Source organism: Drosophila novamexicana, unplaced genomic scaffold (assembly GCF_003285875.2).
Source record: "Drosophila novamexicana strain 15010-1031.04,08,12 unplaced genomic scaffold, DnovRS2.1 tig00000193-arrow-pilon, whole genome shotgun sequence".
Classification (NCBI taxonomy): domain Eukaryota; kingdom Metazoa; phylum Arthropoda; class Insecta; order Diptera; family Drosophilidae; genus Drosophila; species Drosophila novamexicana.
In genome coordinates, this window is record NW_020824787.1 from 4,430,476 (window position 1) to 4,447,230 (window position 16,755).

The 16,755-nt window shown below is 44.0% G+C and overlaps 5 protein-coding genes across 12 annotated transcripts; 2 read left to right on the plus strand and 3 right to left on the minus strand.

The window, feature by feature from the left end:
- Nucleotides 1-59: 59 nt before the first annotated feature.
- Nucleotides 60-1,438, minus strand: LOC115758447 (radial spoke head 1 homolog). Its single transcript, XM_030699112.1, has 2 exons — nt 1,286-1,438; nt 60-1,218 (listed from the first exon to the last, which is right to left on the minus strand). Exons 1-2 carry the CDS (start codon nt 1,358-1,360, stop codon nt 253-255), a joined length of 1,041 nt encoding a protein of 346 aa, XP_030554972.1. The 5' UTR covers nt 1,361-1,438; the 3' UTR covers nt 60-252.
- LOC115758446 (UDP-N-acetylglucosamine--dolichyl-phosphate N-acetylglucosaminephosphotransferase) lies at nt 1,401-6,024 on the minus strand. Of its 2 annotated transcripts, none has more exons than XM_030699110.1 (5): nt 5,687-5,832; nt 5,472-5,613; nt 5,194-5,407; nt 4,906-5,140; nt 1,401-1,964 (listed from the first exon to the last, which is right to left on the minus strand). In XM_030699110.1, the coding sequence occupies exons 1-5, from the start codon at nt 5,830-5,832 to the stop codon at nt 1,469-1,471; spliced, it is 1,233 nt and encodes a 410-aa protein (XP_030554970.1). In that variant the 3' UTR covers nt 1,401-1,468. The 2 variants fall into 2 exon arrangements, with proteins under 2 accessions (XP_030554970.1, XP_030554971.1); XM_030699111.1 differs by lacking the exon at nt 1,401-1,964 and adding an exon at nt 4,653-4,810 and having other exon boundaries at nt 5,687-6,024.
- Nucleotides 2,484-4,316, plus strand: LOC115758445. The gene has a single exon (XM_030699109.1). It carries the CDS (start codon nt 2,732-2,734, stop codon nt 4,235-4,237), a length of 1,506 nt encoding a protein of 501 aa, XP_030554969.1. The 5' UTR covers nt 2,484-2,731; the 3' UTR covers nt 4,238-4,316.
- A 105-nt stretch (nt 6,025-6,129) lies between the features above and the next one.
- LOC115758441 (polycomb protein Sfmbt) lies at nt 6,130-16,159 on the plus strand. Of its 7 annotated transcripts, none has more exons than XM_030699096.1 (8): nt 6,130-6,466; nt 8,533-9,411; nt 10,258-11,131; nt 11,866-13,212; nt 13,277-13,526; nt 13,597-14,129; nt 14,188-14,561; nt 14,864-16,159. In XM_030699096.1, exons 2-8 carry the CDS (start codon nt 9,268-9,270, stop codon nt 15,194-15,196), a joined length of 3,855 nt encoding a protein of 1,284 aa, XP_030554956.1. In that variant the 5' UTR covers nt 6,130-6,466; nt 8,533-9,267; the 3' UTR covers nt 15,197-16,159. The 7 variants fall into 7 exon arrangements, with proteins under 7 accessions (XP_030554956.1, XP_030554958.1, XP_030554957.1 ...); XM_030699098.1 differs by lacking the exon at nt 6,130-6,466 and having other exon boundaries at nt 8,386-8,762; nt 9,161-9,411; XM_030699097.1 differs by lacking the exon at nt 6,130-6,466 and having other exon boundaries at nt 8,386-8,712; nt 8,775-9,411.
- Nucleotides 6,459-8,296, minus strand: LOC115758444 (sorting nexin-29). Its single transcript, XM_030699108.1, has one exon. The coding sequence runs from the start codon at nt 8,166-8,168 to the stop codon at nt 6,576-6,578; it is 1,593 nt and encodes a 530-aa protein (XP_030554968.1). The 5' UTR covers nt 8,169-8,296; the 3' UTR covers nt 6,459-6,575.
- Nucleotides 16,160-16,755: the final 596 nt, after the last annotated feature.

Consider the following 16,755-nt stretch of genomic DNA (forward strand, 5'->3'; position numbering starts at 1 on the left):
GCTCGCCATGAGTGGACGATATTTGTTGAACGAAGGATTGTCAAATAATGCTATGGATTCGATTTTAAAGGTTTGCAGCGCTTGTTTGGGATTTGCGCGCAGTTTAAACAGGGGGTCAAAAAAATACTTGGGTTTGGATGCCAATCTATATAATAATTTAGTAGCTCAGTAGCTTTATGATATTTTCAAGACGCTGGCGTTTTACACAGAACAAATTAAATTAAATTAAAGATCACCAACAGCTCTTTAACACTACGGATTGGGGCACTCGGGCTGTTTGAGCACTTCAATGGCACATGGGTTGGCATCGATTTTGCATATTTCGGTTTCAGATTCAACATCACTGAGATCATAGTCACACTCGCAAGGAAAGCATTCCATTTCACCCTCCTCACCCTCGCCTTCGGCTTCCTCGCCCTCGCCATAGAAGCTGATCTTTTCTTGGCTTTGGACGCTCGGCTCTGTGGTCAGCGAGCATACAGATAGCTCCGAATCGGAGATGGGCAGTGGTACCGGCTCTTGAGGCAGTAGAGAATAATCATAGACAGCGATCTCCTGGGCAAACCACAATGTGGGCATTGGCTCCTCAATTTCGGCCTCCTCTTCTTCGGCATCTTGGTTGAATTCGTCCTCGGCAAGTTCCCCGGAAGATCGAACAATTTTGAAACTATAATCGGCCGGCAAAAAGTAGCCAAGCAGCATATAGCGATTGTCAAAACTGAAGACGGCAGGTCCTGTCGGATAGAGATTGTCCCAAATACCATGCAAGATGGTGCACTTGTCATCGTTGCCAATATACATCTCGAAGGGACCCATGCGTACATTGGTGTTCCAAGTGGACTTTAGGCGCACTGTCATGCAGCAGTTATCCTTGTCGGTTTTGAAACTGTAGATGCCAACACCATGACGTAGACCCTTATACCAATCACCCGAGTACGTATCCCCATTGGCATAATTGTAACGGCCCTTGCCGTGCTTCAGATTCTTGCGCCAGTTGCCTTCGTAGACGGAACCATCGGGATAAATGAATATGCCGCGACCACAGCGAACACCACAGCGATATTGTCCGTAATATCGAGCACCATTCTTAAATACATAAAGCCCGATGCCATGACGACGTCCCTTACGATAATTGCCATCGTACTGATCGCCATTTGGCAGAATGGCCCAGCCGCGTCCATGGCGATATCCTGCTGCATTGCGTCCACCTATGTATTTCTGTGGGTGCAAATTGCGAATGGAGCATGTAACCGGGACAAACAGTTGACAAACAGTGTGCACCTACGCCAATATTTGGTCCCTCGTCCTCCTCTTCCGGAAATGAAAGCTCCGATTCCTCGGATCCCTCCGAAACGCTCATAATATAATTTTATTAAATATACTTTGCGTCTCGTTTGAAATAAATTTTTGGGAACTGTACTGTATTCACATATAAACTACGTTTAAAAACATGCGAAGCATACGCTTACTATGTCTCAATGGCGTAAAAGAAATTGGCCAGCGGATATCGGATGAATAGAGCCAACAGCGTGCACAGCACCTGGAAGCCCATCAGCATTTGGGTGGCGACACGCTCGTGTACCGGCCCAAAGACGACCAGCACAAAATTGATGAGCGTAAAATTGTTGGTTATGACGCGTCCGTCGGCCTGCTCCTGCCAGCTGATCAGATGCAATACGCGCAGCACTGTGACCATTAGGCGACCCAGACTGTTCAGTTCCTTCATGCGAAACTCCGTGGTGCTGATGTGCAGCAGATCCGATTTGGCGTCGTACTTGGGCAGTCGATGCCTCGGACAGGGCACAAAGTGAAACAACTGCGGCGTCGAGTACAGAAAGTTGAGTATCTGTGGCAGAAAGAACAGCAATAGCGTCTTGCTAAAATGTCCCAAGATGCCAACAACGGCAAAGGACATGCCGGCAAAATAACAATACGTATCGCCCACAAACACCTGAGATGGATATCTGCAAGCAAAAATAAAATAACAGTAAAATTACCAAACATCTAAATAAATTCGACATTTATCATGTAGGGTAACATTGGTCGCTACTTGAAATTTTAAATGTGTAACGGAAATACAAAACAAAATATACTAGCTTTAATTTGTTTGTTTTCCGTATATATATTCCGTACTTATGCATAAGTCGAATTCAATTTATATCAAGAGTAAGTTTGCTATGGTTGTTAAAAGGAACGCATGATTTTAAGGCTAAGCTCGAATAAAAATAAATGAGTATATTATAAAAATGGCACCACTTGGTACAAGACACAGTACATGCTTCGGTACATTTGTAAACATATGGCAGCCGTGACCGTGAGAGTACATGGTTACAGAAAAGAGGTTGAGCTAGTCCATACAGCGACAGTGTTAATAACGAGAAGGAACGTGACGTCACAATTTAACACTGGACAACCGACTACTTATAGGAGAAAATACACAACAGAGTACCAAATAAACAATCGTCATAAATATTAAATTGATATACAAAAAGAGAACGCAATACTTTAACGAAAATATGTTTACTTTCATGCCGTTTCTTTCGTGGCCAACTTTGAACAGCTGAGAGCGCAGGCATAAAAAGAGAAACACCGCTAACGTCAGCTGTGCGGGTGGGCAGCAATATGTGAAAAGTGGGTGTGTTAGTTGGAAAAAGCAAGAAAACTCAAAAACGCATAACTCAAATAAGAACAAAAAATAACCATGTACAGTGTGTAGTCACAACAGCTCACAATGGCCAAGATTACAGGTCTGAGCCAGACACTTGCAACCGGCGGCGGCCGTCTGGCGAGTACCAAGAAGCTCGTCCTGTGGTCTGTGGTGCTGGTTCAGGTGTGTTTCATTGGCTGCATTTGGCTGCTGCAGGCTAATCATAGCCAGCTGCAGCTGCAGTCAGGCAGCAACAACAACAACAACAACAGATTGGAGCTGGAGCAGGGCCGTGTGCATTTCGTGCGGCAGGCAAGCAACGCAAAAAAAGCGCAGAACCAAAACGGGACGCCGCATTGTCCGCAGAGCGAGAACATTAATCGGTATCAGCAGGATTTCTTTCAATTGAAAACCGATCAATTGAATCGCTCTGCAGACTATCCCATGCCGGCATATATGGATCTGGGGCTAACGTCAACGCTGTGGTGCTACGCCGAAGGCACACTAAACGAATCCCGGCAGGCAGGACGAAACAACGTGGACTATTTAATGTCGCAGCCGCAGTGTCCGTGTGCCAGCGGCTGGCATGGTCGTGACTGTGGGCAACCGGAAATTATATGGCGTGCCCTGATGACGCACAGTCGCGCCAGCAGACGTGGCGGCAATGAGGCGCCGCTGAAGCTGCACGAGGCGAGCAGCACAACATTAAAGCGACTTTACTATATGCTGAACCTGGGCGCCTGGGAGCACATCAATATGGAGCTGTTGGAGTTGCAGCTGCGCACACTCATCAAGGTTGTAGACTGTTTTCTCATCTACTACCAAGTGAGAGACAGCAAAGACAGACTGACACGGCGCACACTCGTCCGCCAGTTGGACGCTCTGCCCATTGCCAGTTACCTGCTGTATCAGTGCGAGGGTCAGAGCCATGGCAACTGCAGCGGCGCAACTGCCTACAGCTATTTTCATCACCAGCTGTGGACTCTGTGCGGTGTGCAAATCCAGCCTAAGGATTTGCTATTGTTTGGCCATGGGGAAACTGTTTATGCGCCGGCTGCTTTGAAATTTCTCAAATACTTTGCGAGCGATGTGCTGCCGTTGCGCTTCAGACTGAAGCATAATGTGTACGGGTTCTATTGGCAACATCCGCAGCGCACACGCCTGGACGGTGTCATCAGCTCCCTGGTGCATATGCACAGCGTCCAAATGGATCCGCAACGACTGGAGCGTCAAGCGAGCTACACGCTGGGTGATCTCAATCACTATGGCGGCTGGAGCTGTGAACTCTGCATGCCGTCTGAACAGATTGTTAACATGCTGACAACCCGAGCAGCTGGCAGCCACAGTGACCCAACTATACGAATGCCCAACGAGACGCGTAGTTCACGGATTGATGCAGCCTACATTCAGCAACTGATGGGTGCGGGCATGCTCTTGGATGGACGCACGCAATTGCTGCGACTGCGGCAACAGAGTGAAAAATATTATGCGCCGGAGGCGGCGTTGCTTTACAGCAGTCAATTTGGACAATTGCTTGTCAATTTGTATGATACGAATGCGCTGGATGATGTGCAGGAGGATGAAGACTAAGACTAACATCTATTGTCCTATTCGGCTAGTTATACTCGTATATATATATGTATATGTGCCTGCTTTCCCAATCATCAAACAAACTTACATGTTTTTACTTTAAGCTAAACATATCGTCATCTTTAATCCAATCGTATATCACGCTCTGATTTCTCATTAAACCAATTCAAAATTTAGTATCTCAGCAGGCAGAGAGCGCCGACAGACCCGCCATCTGTGATAAGAAACTAAACTAGAAAGGAATTTAAAATGATTCTCAAATTTCATGGAATTTGATGTTGGGAATTTAGTTAAAAGTACGTAAATTAAGTATGCGAGTTCTCGACATGAACAGATTCGTTTGTTTTATAAGTATATATATTGATAAATGTTAACAGGCAAGCTAATTTCAGTATTTATCAAATAAATCATAAACAAATTTGATCCAAAGCCAAACTCGTTCTTCTAGGAAACTGAGATTTTAAGGGACAGGACGGAAAATACCAACAATTAATCTTGTACATATTTGGAAATACAACAGAAACAACAATGCCGAAAGTTGTAATAAATCGATTGCTCAGAATTTGTAACTAGCTAAAAAGAAGGCGTTCAATTTAAACAAATGCGTATGTGCGTTCTTTGATGAAGTGGGAACAAAGGTTGTTAGCTTTATGAATTCTTGCACTTACCTATTAAATTTCCACAGAGCCAAAGAGGTAGCAAAGAATGGTATCATAAAATACAATGAGAACTGATGTGATTCCATCTGATGACCCAGACTCAGTTCGATAAGGTTAAACAGCAATACTGAAGCGGCAATAATAAGGGACTGGCCCACCTCCAGGCCATTGATGCCAGCGAGTATGTTGATGGCATTGGTGCAAAATACCGCCAGACTGCCCATGAAAATGTAGTAGAGCATGCCTGTAATCGAATTCGTTATTAGATCGAAAATAAAAGCGTATTCATTTCAGTACCAATATTGACAGACGTGCCAAAGAGGCCGCGCGCAAAGTTGGGCATCATGACCGTGGTGGAATTATAGTTGACATAGTAAACCATCAGCAGAGGCAGCGTCGCTATGGTGGGCAGCAGGAGCTTGTGCCGCCAGCGCAGATCGAGCACATCGTCGGCAAAGCCAAGAAAAATCATGCAACATATTGATAACAGCGCGGCAATGAGCTCCACGAACTGTCCCAAAAGATAACAATATCATAATTAGTTTGCCTCTCATTAATGAGTCATCATAAATTACCTTATTGTGCGGAAAAGTTACCGGCTTCCCGCCAGTAACTGCGTCCATGGCGGCAGCCTCATCGAACGCAAATGGTATGGGTATAAAGAGGAACATTGAGATCAAGAAAACGCAGCCAATAATGACACCATAAGACTCGGGCCTAAAAAAAATGAAAAACTCAGCACTTAATGTGAATATAATATATATATGAATAGGTATACGACTTCACTTACACCTGTGGCTTGTCCTTTTTGCACAGATCCTTGCCGCACAAATTTGCCTTGATGAACATCTCACGAAGGCGGGGTATCATGCGCACCGTCATCAGATATGCTCCCACGGATATGGCACCGTTTATTGCAATTGCCGCCGTGGACATTTTGGAGGCCGTAGTTGCGCTAATTAGATTATAGTTGCTTGCAAATCAGCTGCACCGGCTCCCAGTCCGAGTTAATGAGTTTACGTGTAGGTTTCAATGCACGCAAAGGTGATGGGTTATCACAAAATCATTATGCCGAAAGTTAAGCAAGTGGTGGGCGCAAAAGTACACGCAATTTGACGGCAGCAGATAATAACAAATACAGCTGATCGAAGCGACAGCAAGTAGCTTAATATCGCTTAATTTGAATGATATCGATAGGCAACGTAATGAAGTATCGATGATTGCCAAACGGCAACAGATCCAATGTCAATGAGACCATACTGACATTGCTTTGTAAACAACTAAAACACTTGTCCAGCACTATGTTAAATTGTACAGCCCGGAACGCAAAAGAGTAACATCACTGACTACATAACAACTGCATCAACAGTGCGAACGGCGCATAAAGATGCGTGCCAAAACTATCGATTTACATTAAACACTTTGCTGACAAAGCAAAATATGTCAGTTATCGCTCAATTTAAATGCGATCGAAACGAAACTTTATTTTGTATTCATAGTATACGACTTTTTATTTAATATAATATCATTGTTCTGCAGCTTATAGTGACTGAACACCCGGTTTATACATGTAAATAAACATTTTGATAAATATAACAAAACATAACTTAATTAGAGAACGAATACTTTCAACTTTTTAAGTTTGGTCCAACTTTTTTTTGGCTGAATGCCTGCCTATGCTATCGGTCGCGAAAAAATGGGAACACTTTTTGCAATTCCGCTTTGGATTTACACGCCTCCACTTGTGGCAATGCCTCCATAACATTTAACATATAGATTTGCAGCTGCTGTCGACGCTCTTCGACAAAGACGAGATTCATGTTGCCAAAATGCTTTTTAGGCGGAAACTCAATGGAGCCAATAATATTGGGATGCGTGCGCAACAAGGATTTGTGTAGTTTGTTAAATTCGCTATAGCGACGAAAGAGCGTCCAATGCTCCAGCCGCTGGCGCATGGTTATGTGCATCTCGTAGACGTAATGCGATCCTGAACGCGGCGTCTTAACGAGTTTCACTTGTGGAATGGTAATCAGAAAGTTTGAACAAAACGACGATGTCGGATCAATCCCGGTCTCGTTGAACTGCTTGGTGAGACGACGAATCAGTTGTCGATTTTGTAGCTTCAGCTCGGCCACTCGTGTTTCCAGCAGGGCGCAACGTTCGTTTAGCTGGGACACCTGCTCCGCCAGCTGCATTGTCTGTTGGCTGCTGCCCCCGTTCGCGGAGGACGATGACTTGCTCCACTGCGAGGAGGTATCACTGCGGTCCTCAAAGAGTTCCTGCGCATCATTAGTGTGTTCCTGTTCGTGGTCTTGATCTTGGTCTGTTGGATAAACATCGGGTAGCGGAGTTTTCAGAAATTCCAGTTCGGGCTCTATAGGATCACAGGGCGTTGCACAAACGGGCATGTCTGGCATTGAAGGCATCAGTTCCTGCTCAATGGCATCCTTCGAGGTAATCTGCTGCACCTCCAGCATTTGGCGCGGACTGAGCGCACCCAACAAATCCTCAGTTGATGTGGCGCACACAATCGGTCGCTTGACAGCCGTCGCCATGCGTCCAGGCTTGCGCGTGGCCACTGGAACAGGTTGCGGTGCGTATATAATGGGCTCCTCTTTCACAATGCCAACTCCTGGCACTGCCAGTCGTTTCGGCGCATTGAGCTCAGGATTTTCAACACTGAGGGCAAAGAGTACATCCTTGAGGCTGTCCAGTATTTCGGGCAATTTCTTGGCTGCCTCCTCGTTGAGCAATAGCGACCAGGGCGTATAGAAACGCTGGAGTTGCGCCTCGTCGCTCAGCCAGGTTAGAACGTGGCTCTGCAGCCGCTTCTCGTTGAGTGTGGCGCGTATGAAAGCGCGGCCGCGTCCGTGTTTCGTCCAGATTTGCTTGAGCTCCTCGAATCGCTGTCTTTCGTGTGGCGTCAACTGTGTCTCACAAAAATCCCAAAATGTGGTTTCATTGTTGTTGCTGCTGCCGCCAGTGCCACCTGTTACAATCTCGTGCATATTTTGAAAGATGCTAGCAGCCGTGATTGAAACATTCAACATTTGTCGTAGTCCATATGCAAGAGTATCTTCCAATGCCTCGCATAACTCCTGCACAACATCGTCCTTCTCTGTGGCTAGTTCGCGTTTTCCACTATAAATTTCACTTGTTTGTTGCGCACTTTGCTGCAGTCGTCGAAAAATATCCTCTCTTCGTTGTCCGAAAGTGCTGCCACCTAGGGTGGTGCGAATTTGTTCTGGCAATGCACTTTCGGGCATTTTCATATATTTACATATGTATATATATTTCGCTTGTTATTGTTTGGCTATTTATTTATTTGCGTTTTCATTCTCTTTTTAACTAGTGTTGGCTAATATTGTTTTAAACTAGTATATCGATAGCTGTGTTTTTAGACCAATCACATTTCTGTTTAGAACAGATTTCAAACCCTTCATTCTTTGATGATACAAATTCGATTAAGCAATATTTGTAACTATAAATAGATTTAGAAAAAAAAAATTGAAAACATACCTTAAATTTCATAAGTTCGAATAATATAATGTGCTGTAATATTGTGAATCCATTGTCTCCCTAAATTTGTATAAATCGATGTACTGAGTTCGGTTACTAAACTAAAGCACTTTACAGCACTGCCTGGTCCACGCGATTCACAGATTGACAATAGCACATCGCTAAGTATCGGCTAAGTTGCGTTTGCACATCACCAATCATCGCCAAACTAGCATTAAATTTGCGCGTAAAAGAATGCCAAAAACTGGGTAAATGCTACAAAATTATCAATCGCGTTAAAATTAACCAGCAACAAGCGTGAGAATAACAATTCACACGAAAAACTGCGTATTGATTGTGCTAAAAATGTAAGTTTTCAGATGCGTGAGGACGATTTGTGAGTTTTCTTTTGTGTTCGTTCGTTCGTCGTCTGGTCGCACGGTGCGCTTCATTGACTTTTCGAGCGAGTGTAAAGCGTAAAAAATGACCAAAACTGCAAAAACTATTTCGGTTTTAGCAAACCGAATTCAATAACAATTGCATTCAAGTGATTTTTGGACTATGTTAATGCAATTGGAAATCTGAAGAGCATTTTAGCAGCAGCTGCGCTTCGATTTCGTAGAAAGCGTAAAAAGAGGAAACAAACAGAAGCGGAACTGAAACAGAAACAGAAGAAGAATCGGAAAACAGGCGCCGATGACGGTCCATATGGTCAGCAAGTGCAGGAGTCTGTTTATATGTGTGTTTGTGTGTATTTCCATTGCAGCCAAAGTCGCCGCTTCACAAATGCCACAGCAAAAGACGCTTCAATTTGTGTAAACAATAATCAACAAATATACTAAACTAAAAACAACAACAGCAACCATATATAAAATGAATCCGGCCGAGTTGCGCATGATGTGGATGAGCAGCCAATACAACTCTGAGCGCATTTCATTGGAGGATGCTGCAACTCTGCTCGGTCACTCAACTGTTGGTCTATCCGTCATGGAGGACATGACCCACCAGCCCACTTTGGTAAGCCACTTACAATATATACCTGAATATTAAGGAGTCCAACTCCCTTCCCCACTATGCTTGCCAATCTCTAGGCTGAAGAAACCCAAATTCAGTAGGCTTATGTATACCTGAGAATTGGCCAGAATTGGAATCTAATCTACCTTCTATGTGTGGAGATAGTTTTTAAAAAATTCTTTTTTTTTTTTTTGAAATTGTCAGTTAATCTTTTCGCATTTAAAAACAGCTTGCATTGTCGGATTTTGCACGGACTAAGCGGGTTTTCATCATATTGAATCATAGTTTTTCACCGAGTTTTGATATTTTCCATTAACGTTTTATATACATCTCTGAGGCCAGCATTTTATCAGATTGTAGTTTACATATATAAAAAAAAATAAACGTTCACTAATTTAAAAAACCTCTTTAAAGGGGGGAAACAAACAATAACATTATGGGGCCCAGGGAAAGTCGTGTAATACCAAAAATTGCTCGAGTAAATAGAATTGTAAATATATATTTATATAAATTCACCTCAACAGGTGGAAATTAAGGGAAATTGTATGAAAGGGCCTACGCTAAGTCGGGTAATAACAGTTAAGAAAATCATCCTTTATATATATATATGTATGATCTGTTTCTGCTTTAGTTAACAATTGGAATTCGTTTACTTATTTCTTCTACTTTCTTTTCTATGATTTATGTATTGGTTACGTTGTATCCGTATCCGTATCCATTCAACTGTCAACTGTATCCAACTGCCCATAAAAAACAACTGAACTGAACTCAACACAAACTTAAACACAAACAACAACAACAACGACAACAACAACAACACCACCTCCAACTCCACCTACACCACCAAAGGATATGAGTCCAATGATGAGCATTGTTGGGGGGGATTTTACGGGACAGGCAGCAGCAGCCGCTGCAGCTTTAGGCGTACAGCCGGCAACGCTCATCGCCACAAATACAAATAATCTGTACGGCTTTGCGCACATGGGCGGACTGCAGCAGCAGCTGCTGCAGCAATCCGCCGCGGCGGCTGTCTTTCAAAATTATGCCGAAGTCATGGACGGCGATGATGGCAACAATGCTGGTGTTGCACTAATGGGAGTCGGCGCCGCGACAGTTGACGATGATCAGCAGGTGTACGGCCAATTGGACGATGGCTATGATGATGGAGGTGCCAGTGGCGGGATGTCAGATCTTGAGCCCAAGCAGGAAATCATAAACATTGATGATTTTGTCATGATGAACGAGGATAACAATTCGTATGATGGCACCGATTTTATGACCTCCTCGGATAAGGACATTTCACAGTCATCCTCCTCGTGCATGACCAGTATGCCCAATCATGATCTGCTCGTGCCCTTAGGCGATGGCCTATTGCATCACAAGCTGCTGGGCACCACGCATCAAATGGTCAATGCGTCAGTGGGCACATCTCTAACCGGCATGACTGCGTCTGGCAGTGGCAATGGTTTCGCCAATATACTAATTGCCGGCGAGGATGCAGCAAGCGCCGCCAACGCAAAGGCGATGCGTCCATACAGCATTGCGTCCAGCAGTTGTAAAGCCGGCAACAGCGGCTCCAGCGGGTCCAGCTCCTCGATGCGTGCACAGCGTAAAACCCGCAAAATTGAGCCAGTCAATCGACCTGGACTTGTGCTAAAAACACCGATCGCCTACAAGGGCAACATTGATCCCTCGGTAATACCGATACAGAAAGATGGCATGGGTATGTTTTCACCTACCTTCACTTTACTTAATTTTCTTACAATTATTATTTTTCTCGCGCTAAACTTGTTATTTTATAAACATATTCTTTTCTCTATTTTTTTTCTTGGGGCGAATTTGGGTTTGGGCTTGTAGGCAGGTAGTTAACCCCACGCATCGAGCTGTGATCTCCCATATTATTATAATTATTAAATAAATATATATTTAAGCTAGTTTTACTGTGGTCGCTCGGTTCGAGTACTAATTCTAATTGTCGAAAAAATTGACCAAGTGCTAGGCCAATAGTTGATACATACAATGATTTGTATACATTTATTTCAAGGGCTTGTCTTTTAATTCTCTATTCAGTGTGTATTTGGAAAAAACAAAATAAATGTTAAGCTAAAATATCATTTATTGATAGTTCCTATGAAATCTATATGGTTTAGTCGTTTGATGTTTAGAGGGGACTTTGTAATTCGTGCTAACTCGAAGAACATACAGGTCATTGGCAATAAAAAATTGTTGCTGCATTTGAACCAGCGACTTCCCGTTTATTAGTACGACCCTTAAACACAAGACACGCAGGCTCAAGATGCATTAAAAATAATAAGTGTGCAAGGGCATACATTTCTCAGAAATAAAGTAAATATTCGAATTTCCTAGCGACCACGGTTGCAATTGCAATTGGGAATCTTTCGTATTGCCCTTAAACTTTTCAACTAATCCAGCCACATTTTTGTGTTTGCTCTGCAGCTGTCTGCGAGCGCTGTGGCGCCATCGGTGTGAAACACACATTCTACACGAAATCGCGACGCTTCTGCAGCATGGCCTGTGCTCGTGGCGAGCTCTACTCGATGGTGCTAAATAGCAAAATGGATGCAAGCAGCTCACCAGCGCCAGCCCTGGAAATGTCAGAGTCATCAGCCACATTGGAGGAGAACCTCGCATCGTCACCGGATGCGCAGCAACAGCAACAACAGCAGCAGCAGCAGCAGCAATCGGACATTGAGCTAACGCTGCAAGCGGCACATATCAAAAATGCCAACTATCGTTTTCGTATCACAGATCAGTCGAAGATTACGCAGCTGAATGGGTTTGGGGAGCCCATGTCACTGGGCGGCGATGCTGCCGCCAACAATGTGCAGATGTCAACGGACGAGACAATTGCGGCACTGAATGGCGGCGCAGTTGGGGATGCTGCAGCGCCTCCGGCTGAAGCTAGCGGCAGTGAGGTCAACTCTGCCGCCAGCAATACATTTGTGAATGCGGCGCCAACGCCTAAGGCGCTGCGTCTGTTTCGTGATGTATTTCCGCAGGATGAGCTGCCGCAGATTCCCAAATACGAACGTCTTCCGGCACCATGCCCACAAATGGAAAAAATCATTAGCATACGGCGGCGTATGTACGATCCGACGCACTCGTATGACTGGCTGCCGCGTCTGGGCAAGGATAATTTTTATGCGGCGCCCGTTACCTGCTTTCCGCACGCGCCCGGCTATGAAGTGTGGGATAATCTGGGCGTAGGCATGAAAGTGGAGGTGGAGAACACGGATTGCGATAACATTGAAATCATCCAGCCGGGCCAGACGCCCACATCGTTTTGGGTGGCTACCATACTGGAGATCAAGGGTTACAAGGCGTTAATGAGTTACGAGGGCTTTGACATGGACACGCACGACTTTTGGGTGAATCTCTGCAATGCCGAAGTCCATTCGGTGGGCTGGTGTGCAACGCGCGGCAAGCCATTGATACCACCACGTACCATAGAGCACAAGTACAAGGATTGGAAGGATTTTCTCGTTGGACGTCTGTCTGGCGCACGCACATTGCCTTCCAATTTCTATAACAAGGTCAATGATAGTCTGCAGTCACGTTTCCGCCTCGGCCTGAATCTCGAATGCGTGGATAAGGATCGCATATCGCAGGTGCGACTGGCCACAGTAACTAAAATTGTGGGCAAACGGTTGTTTTTGCGCTACTTTGATTCGGACGATGGCTTCTGGTGTCATGAGGATTCGCCCATTATACATCCTGTAGGTTGGGCAACCACGGTTGGACACAACCTGGCCGCACCGCAAGACTATCTAGAGCGCATGTTGGGTAAGTACACGACTGATTGCCATTCCAAATGAATCCCCAATTTGATATATATTTTGTTTTCCAGCGGGTCGTGAGGCCATGATTGAGGTGCACGAGGACGATGCCACAATTGAGCTTTTCAAGATGAACTTCACCTTTGATGAATACTTTCTGGATGGCAAAACGAATGGCTTTATCGAGGGCATGAAGATAGAGGCCGTCGATCCGCTTAACCTCTCGTCCATTTGTCCCGCCACTGTGATGGCTGTTCTTAAGTTTGGCTATATGATGATACGCATCGATTCATATCAACCGGATGCCTCAGGGTCAGATTGGTGAGCCAGCCCGCGAGTTGAAAGCCAAAACATTAAATAAACCAAAACGATTATCTTTGTAAATCCACAGGTTTTGCTACCATGAGAAGTCGCCCTGCATCTTTCCGGCTGGCTTTTGTGATGCTAATAGCATAACTGTGACGCCGCCGAACGGCTACGATGCACGCACGTTCACCTGGGAGGGCTATTTGCGCGACACAGGCGCCGTTGCGGCTGGTCAGCATCTATTCCATCGTGTTGTGCCCGATCATGGCTTCGAAACCGGCATGAGCCTGGAATGTGCCGATCTCATGGACCCGCGATTGGTATGTGTGGCCACAGTGGCGCGTGTGGTTGGCCGCCTGCTCAAGGTGCATTTCGATGGCTGGACGGACGAGTATGATCAATGGTTGGACTGCGAGTCGGCGGATATATATCCGGTCGGTTGGTGTGTGCTTGTTGGCCACAAACTGGAGGGACCACCGCGCGTTGCCCAACAGCAGCAGCCCAAGCCGGCGCCCAAGGCCAAGGTGCAAAGGAAACGCAAGACTAAAAAGGGAGCCAACGGCGCAACTGGCACTGCCGGCAACAAACAATTGCAACATGACAATAACATGCAGACAGGTGGGTCTTTAAAATATCAAGTAAAACTAGCTTGGCTTATAATGCCACACATATTCAGCAGTTAAACCTCGCACGATAGCCTTAAAGACCACGCCGCACTTGCCCAAGCTGAGCATTAAGCTGGAACTAAAGCCGGAGCATCACAATGCTGCCTTCTATGAGAATAATCAGGTCGAGGAGGATGAGGACGAGGATGGCCTTGCTGAGGATGATGCTGATGGTGATTGCAGCACCAGCCACATGTCCGAACAGTCAACCACAAACTCGGATCAGTTTGCTGGAGCAGCTGGTGTTGCTGCTGCCAGCAGCGCGGTAACGCCAGCAGCAGCAGCCGGCAGCGGCAATGGCAGCAAAACAATGGTAAAGAAATCTTCTACTACTAAATCTCCTGCGCCACCAATTATGGGTCGCAAAGCCACTAGTTACATTGCGGTGAGTACTTGGGGATAATAGTGCGTATAGCTTTTAGAAACAATCAAACGCCCGCCCGCCCGCTAGCCCACCTACAAGCATATATATAAATGTATATATATATATTAATATTCATCAAATAATCAGCAAAATTTGAATGCAATTTGTATATAACTTATGTTTACGCACTGTTATTTTGGTACTTGCATAGCTTCATCAACCATTCAACCAGCTCAAAGCCCAGCCACGCCTCCAAAACTAACTAGCTGAAAATAGTTAAAGTATATGAACTACAATTCTTGTTTTCTTTTACACGCACACAGAACTCTGCGGTGACGAACAGCAAGTACATTCCACGTTTGGCCGATGTCGACTCGAATGAGGCGCATCTGGAGCTGATGCCGGACACCTGGAATGTGTATGATGTCTCCCAGTTTTTACGAGTTAACGACTGCACGGCTCACTGCGACACATTCAGCCGTAATAAGATCGATGGCAAGCGTCTGCTGCAGCTGACCAAGGATGATATAATGCCGTTGCTGGGCATGAAAGTGGGACCTGCGCTCAAAATCTCTGACCTCATTGCGCAACTCAAGTGCAAAATAAATCCCAGCAAGTCCAGATCACACAAGACTAACAAATCACAGTTCTTATAGTGCGGCATCATGAAGGGCATTATTATTTCAATGCCAGAAACTAAACTTAAACATAGTTTAACAAAGCCAAGCGTAGTTGTATTTAATTTTTTGAAACAAATGTTGTCACCGGTGAAGCGCACGCATCTACACGTGCATATTATGATACATATATAGCATCCTATTATAGATATATATATAAAATATATATATATAAATTGAAGTATTTTGTTAGCACTTGAAATCGAAACACATACGTTGCCTATAATGGATTTAAGTATCCATATACAGTTTGTATAACTAACTCAAGTCTCACAGCGCGTTATTTTATATCTACTCTATATATATATACACACACATATATAAACACGTATCGCCGTAGTAGTCTTTAATGTATGCTCATGTTATCAGTCAGAGTTTCTATATTGCAAAGTGAATTGGGGTAATTCATTTTTATCATAACTTCATGCATATTTTTATAATTGTAGCATCAAATCGAAAGCATAAGATACAGCATATAAATACATATGTACATACATACCACCCACACATACACACAAAACCATATATATATATATATATATTTGGGCATATAATCATACTGTACCGGTTAGATTTACTAAGGTGTACATAGGTCTTGTGTTTCGTTCTTTCATTGCAGACCCATGAATCGATAGCAAACAATTGTACACTAGACAGTATCCAGAAAATTAGGCAGCATCTCGCGAGCACATGCATCCAGTTAAGAGCAGAGCTAGTTGCTCCCAGTCCGTAAGCAAACAGTCCCAATACAAATTGCAGCGCTCGTCGTCGTGCTCATTTAATTTTTTTTTGTATGTTGCGGCATCCCAGCATATTGCATGAATTAAGTATGTACCATAAATGAGTACTTCTTAAGAAGGTAAACTTAAATTAGAATACTATGTATCTAGATATGCTTAAGATATCAGCTAATGTCTAAAACACGTAATTAATAAAAACGAATTCAAAATTGCAAATTGTGAACGATTAATTTCAATTCAATTTGTCTGGGATCTCCTTCGCTTTCGAAAAGCGTACACAATACTGAGAATGAACAGATTTTTAGTCAAAGCATGAATATTTGAGATTCGCATAGAGGGGAATTGGTATACAAAAACATGTAAAATGGTTATTACTCGACCTTGCAAAATTAGATAGTTATTGTTATTAGAACAATGCCGAAAATCTGGTTCAAGCACGAAATATATTTTTATGTTTCGGAACAAAAGGAAATGGCAGACCCAACTCCAAAGTATTAATAACTTTGGTCCCAATTATTGCATTTATCCATATTCGGTAGATGCCAATTTTGGGAAGAGGTCAAATCTAGCCCTGATTTTGTATAAGAAAATATATACGGATTTCAATATTTTCAGTACACTGGGCGATTGTAATATAAATTGTTTCATTCGAATTTTGAACATAAGCTAAACTAAGGTTTGAACCAATAGCTTCACCTTCACGAGCTCTAGACAAGAACCTGGTTCGAGCCGTTAACTGAACCCATATTAATTTTTTTTACAATGACTTAGGAATAATATAAGTATTCTGTAAAACAC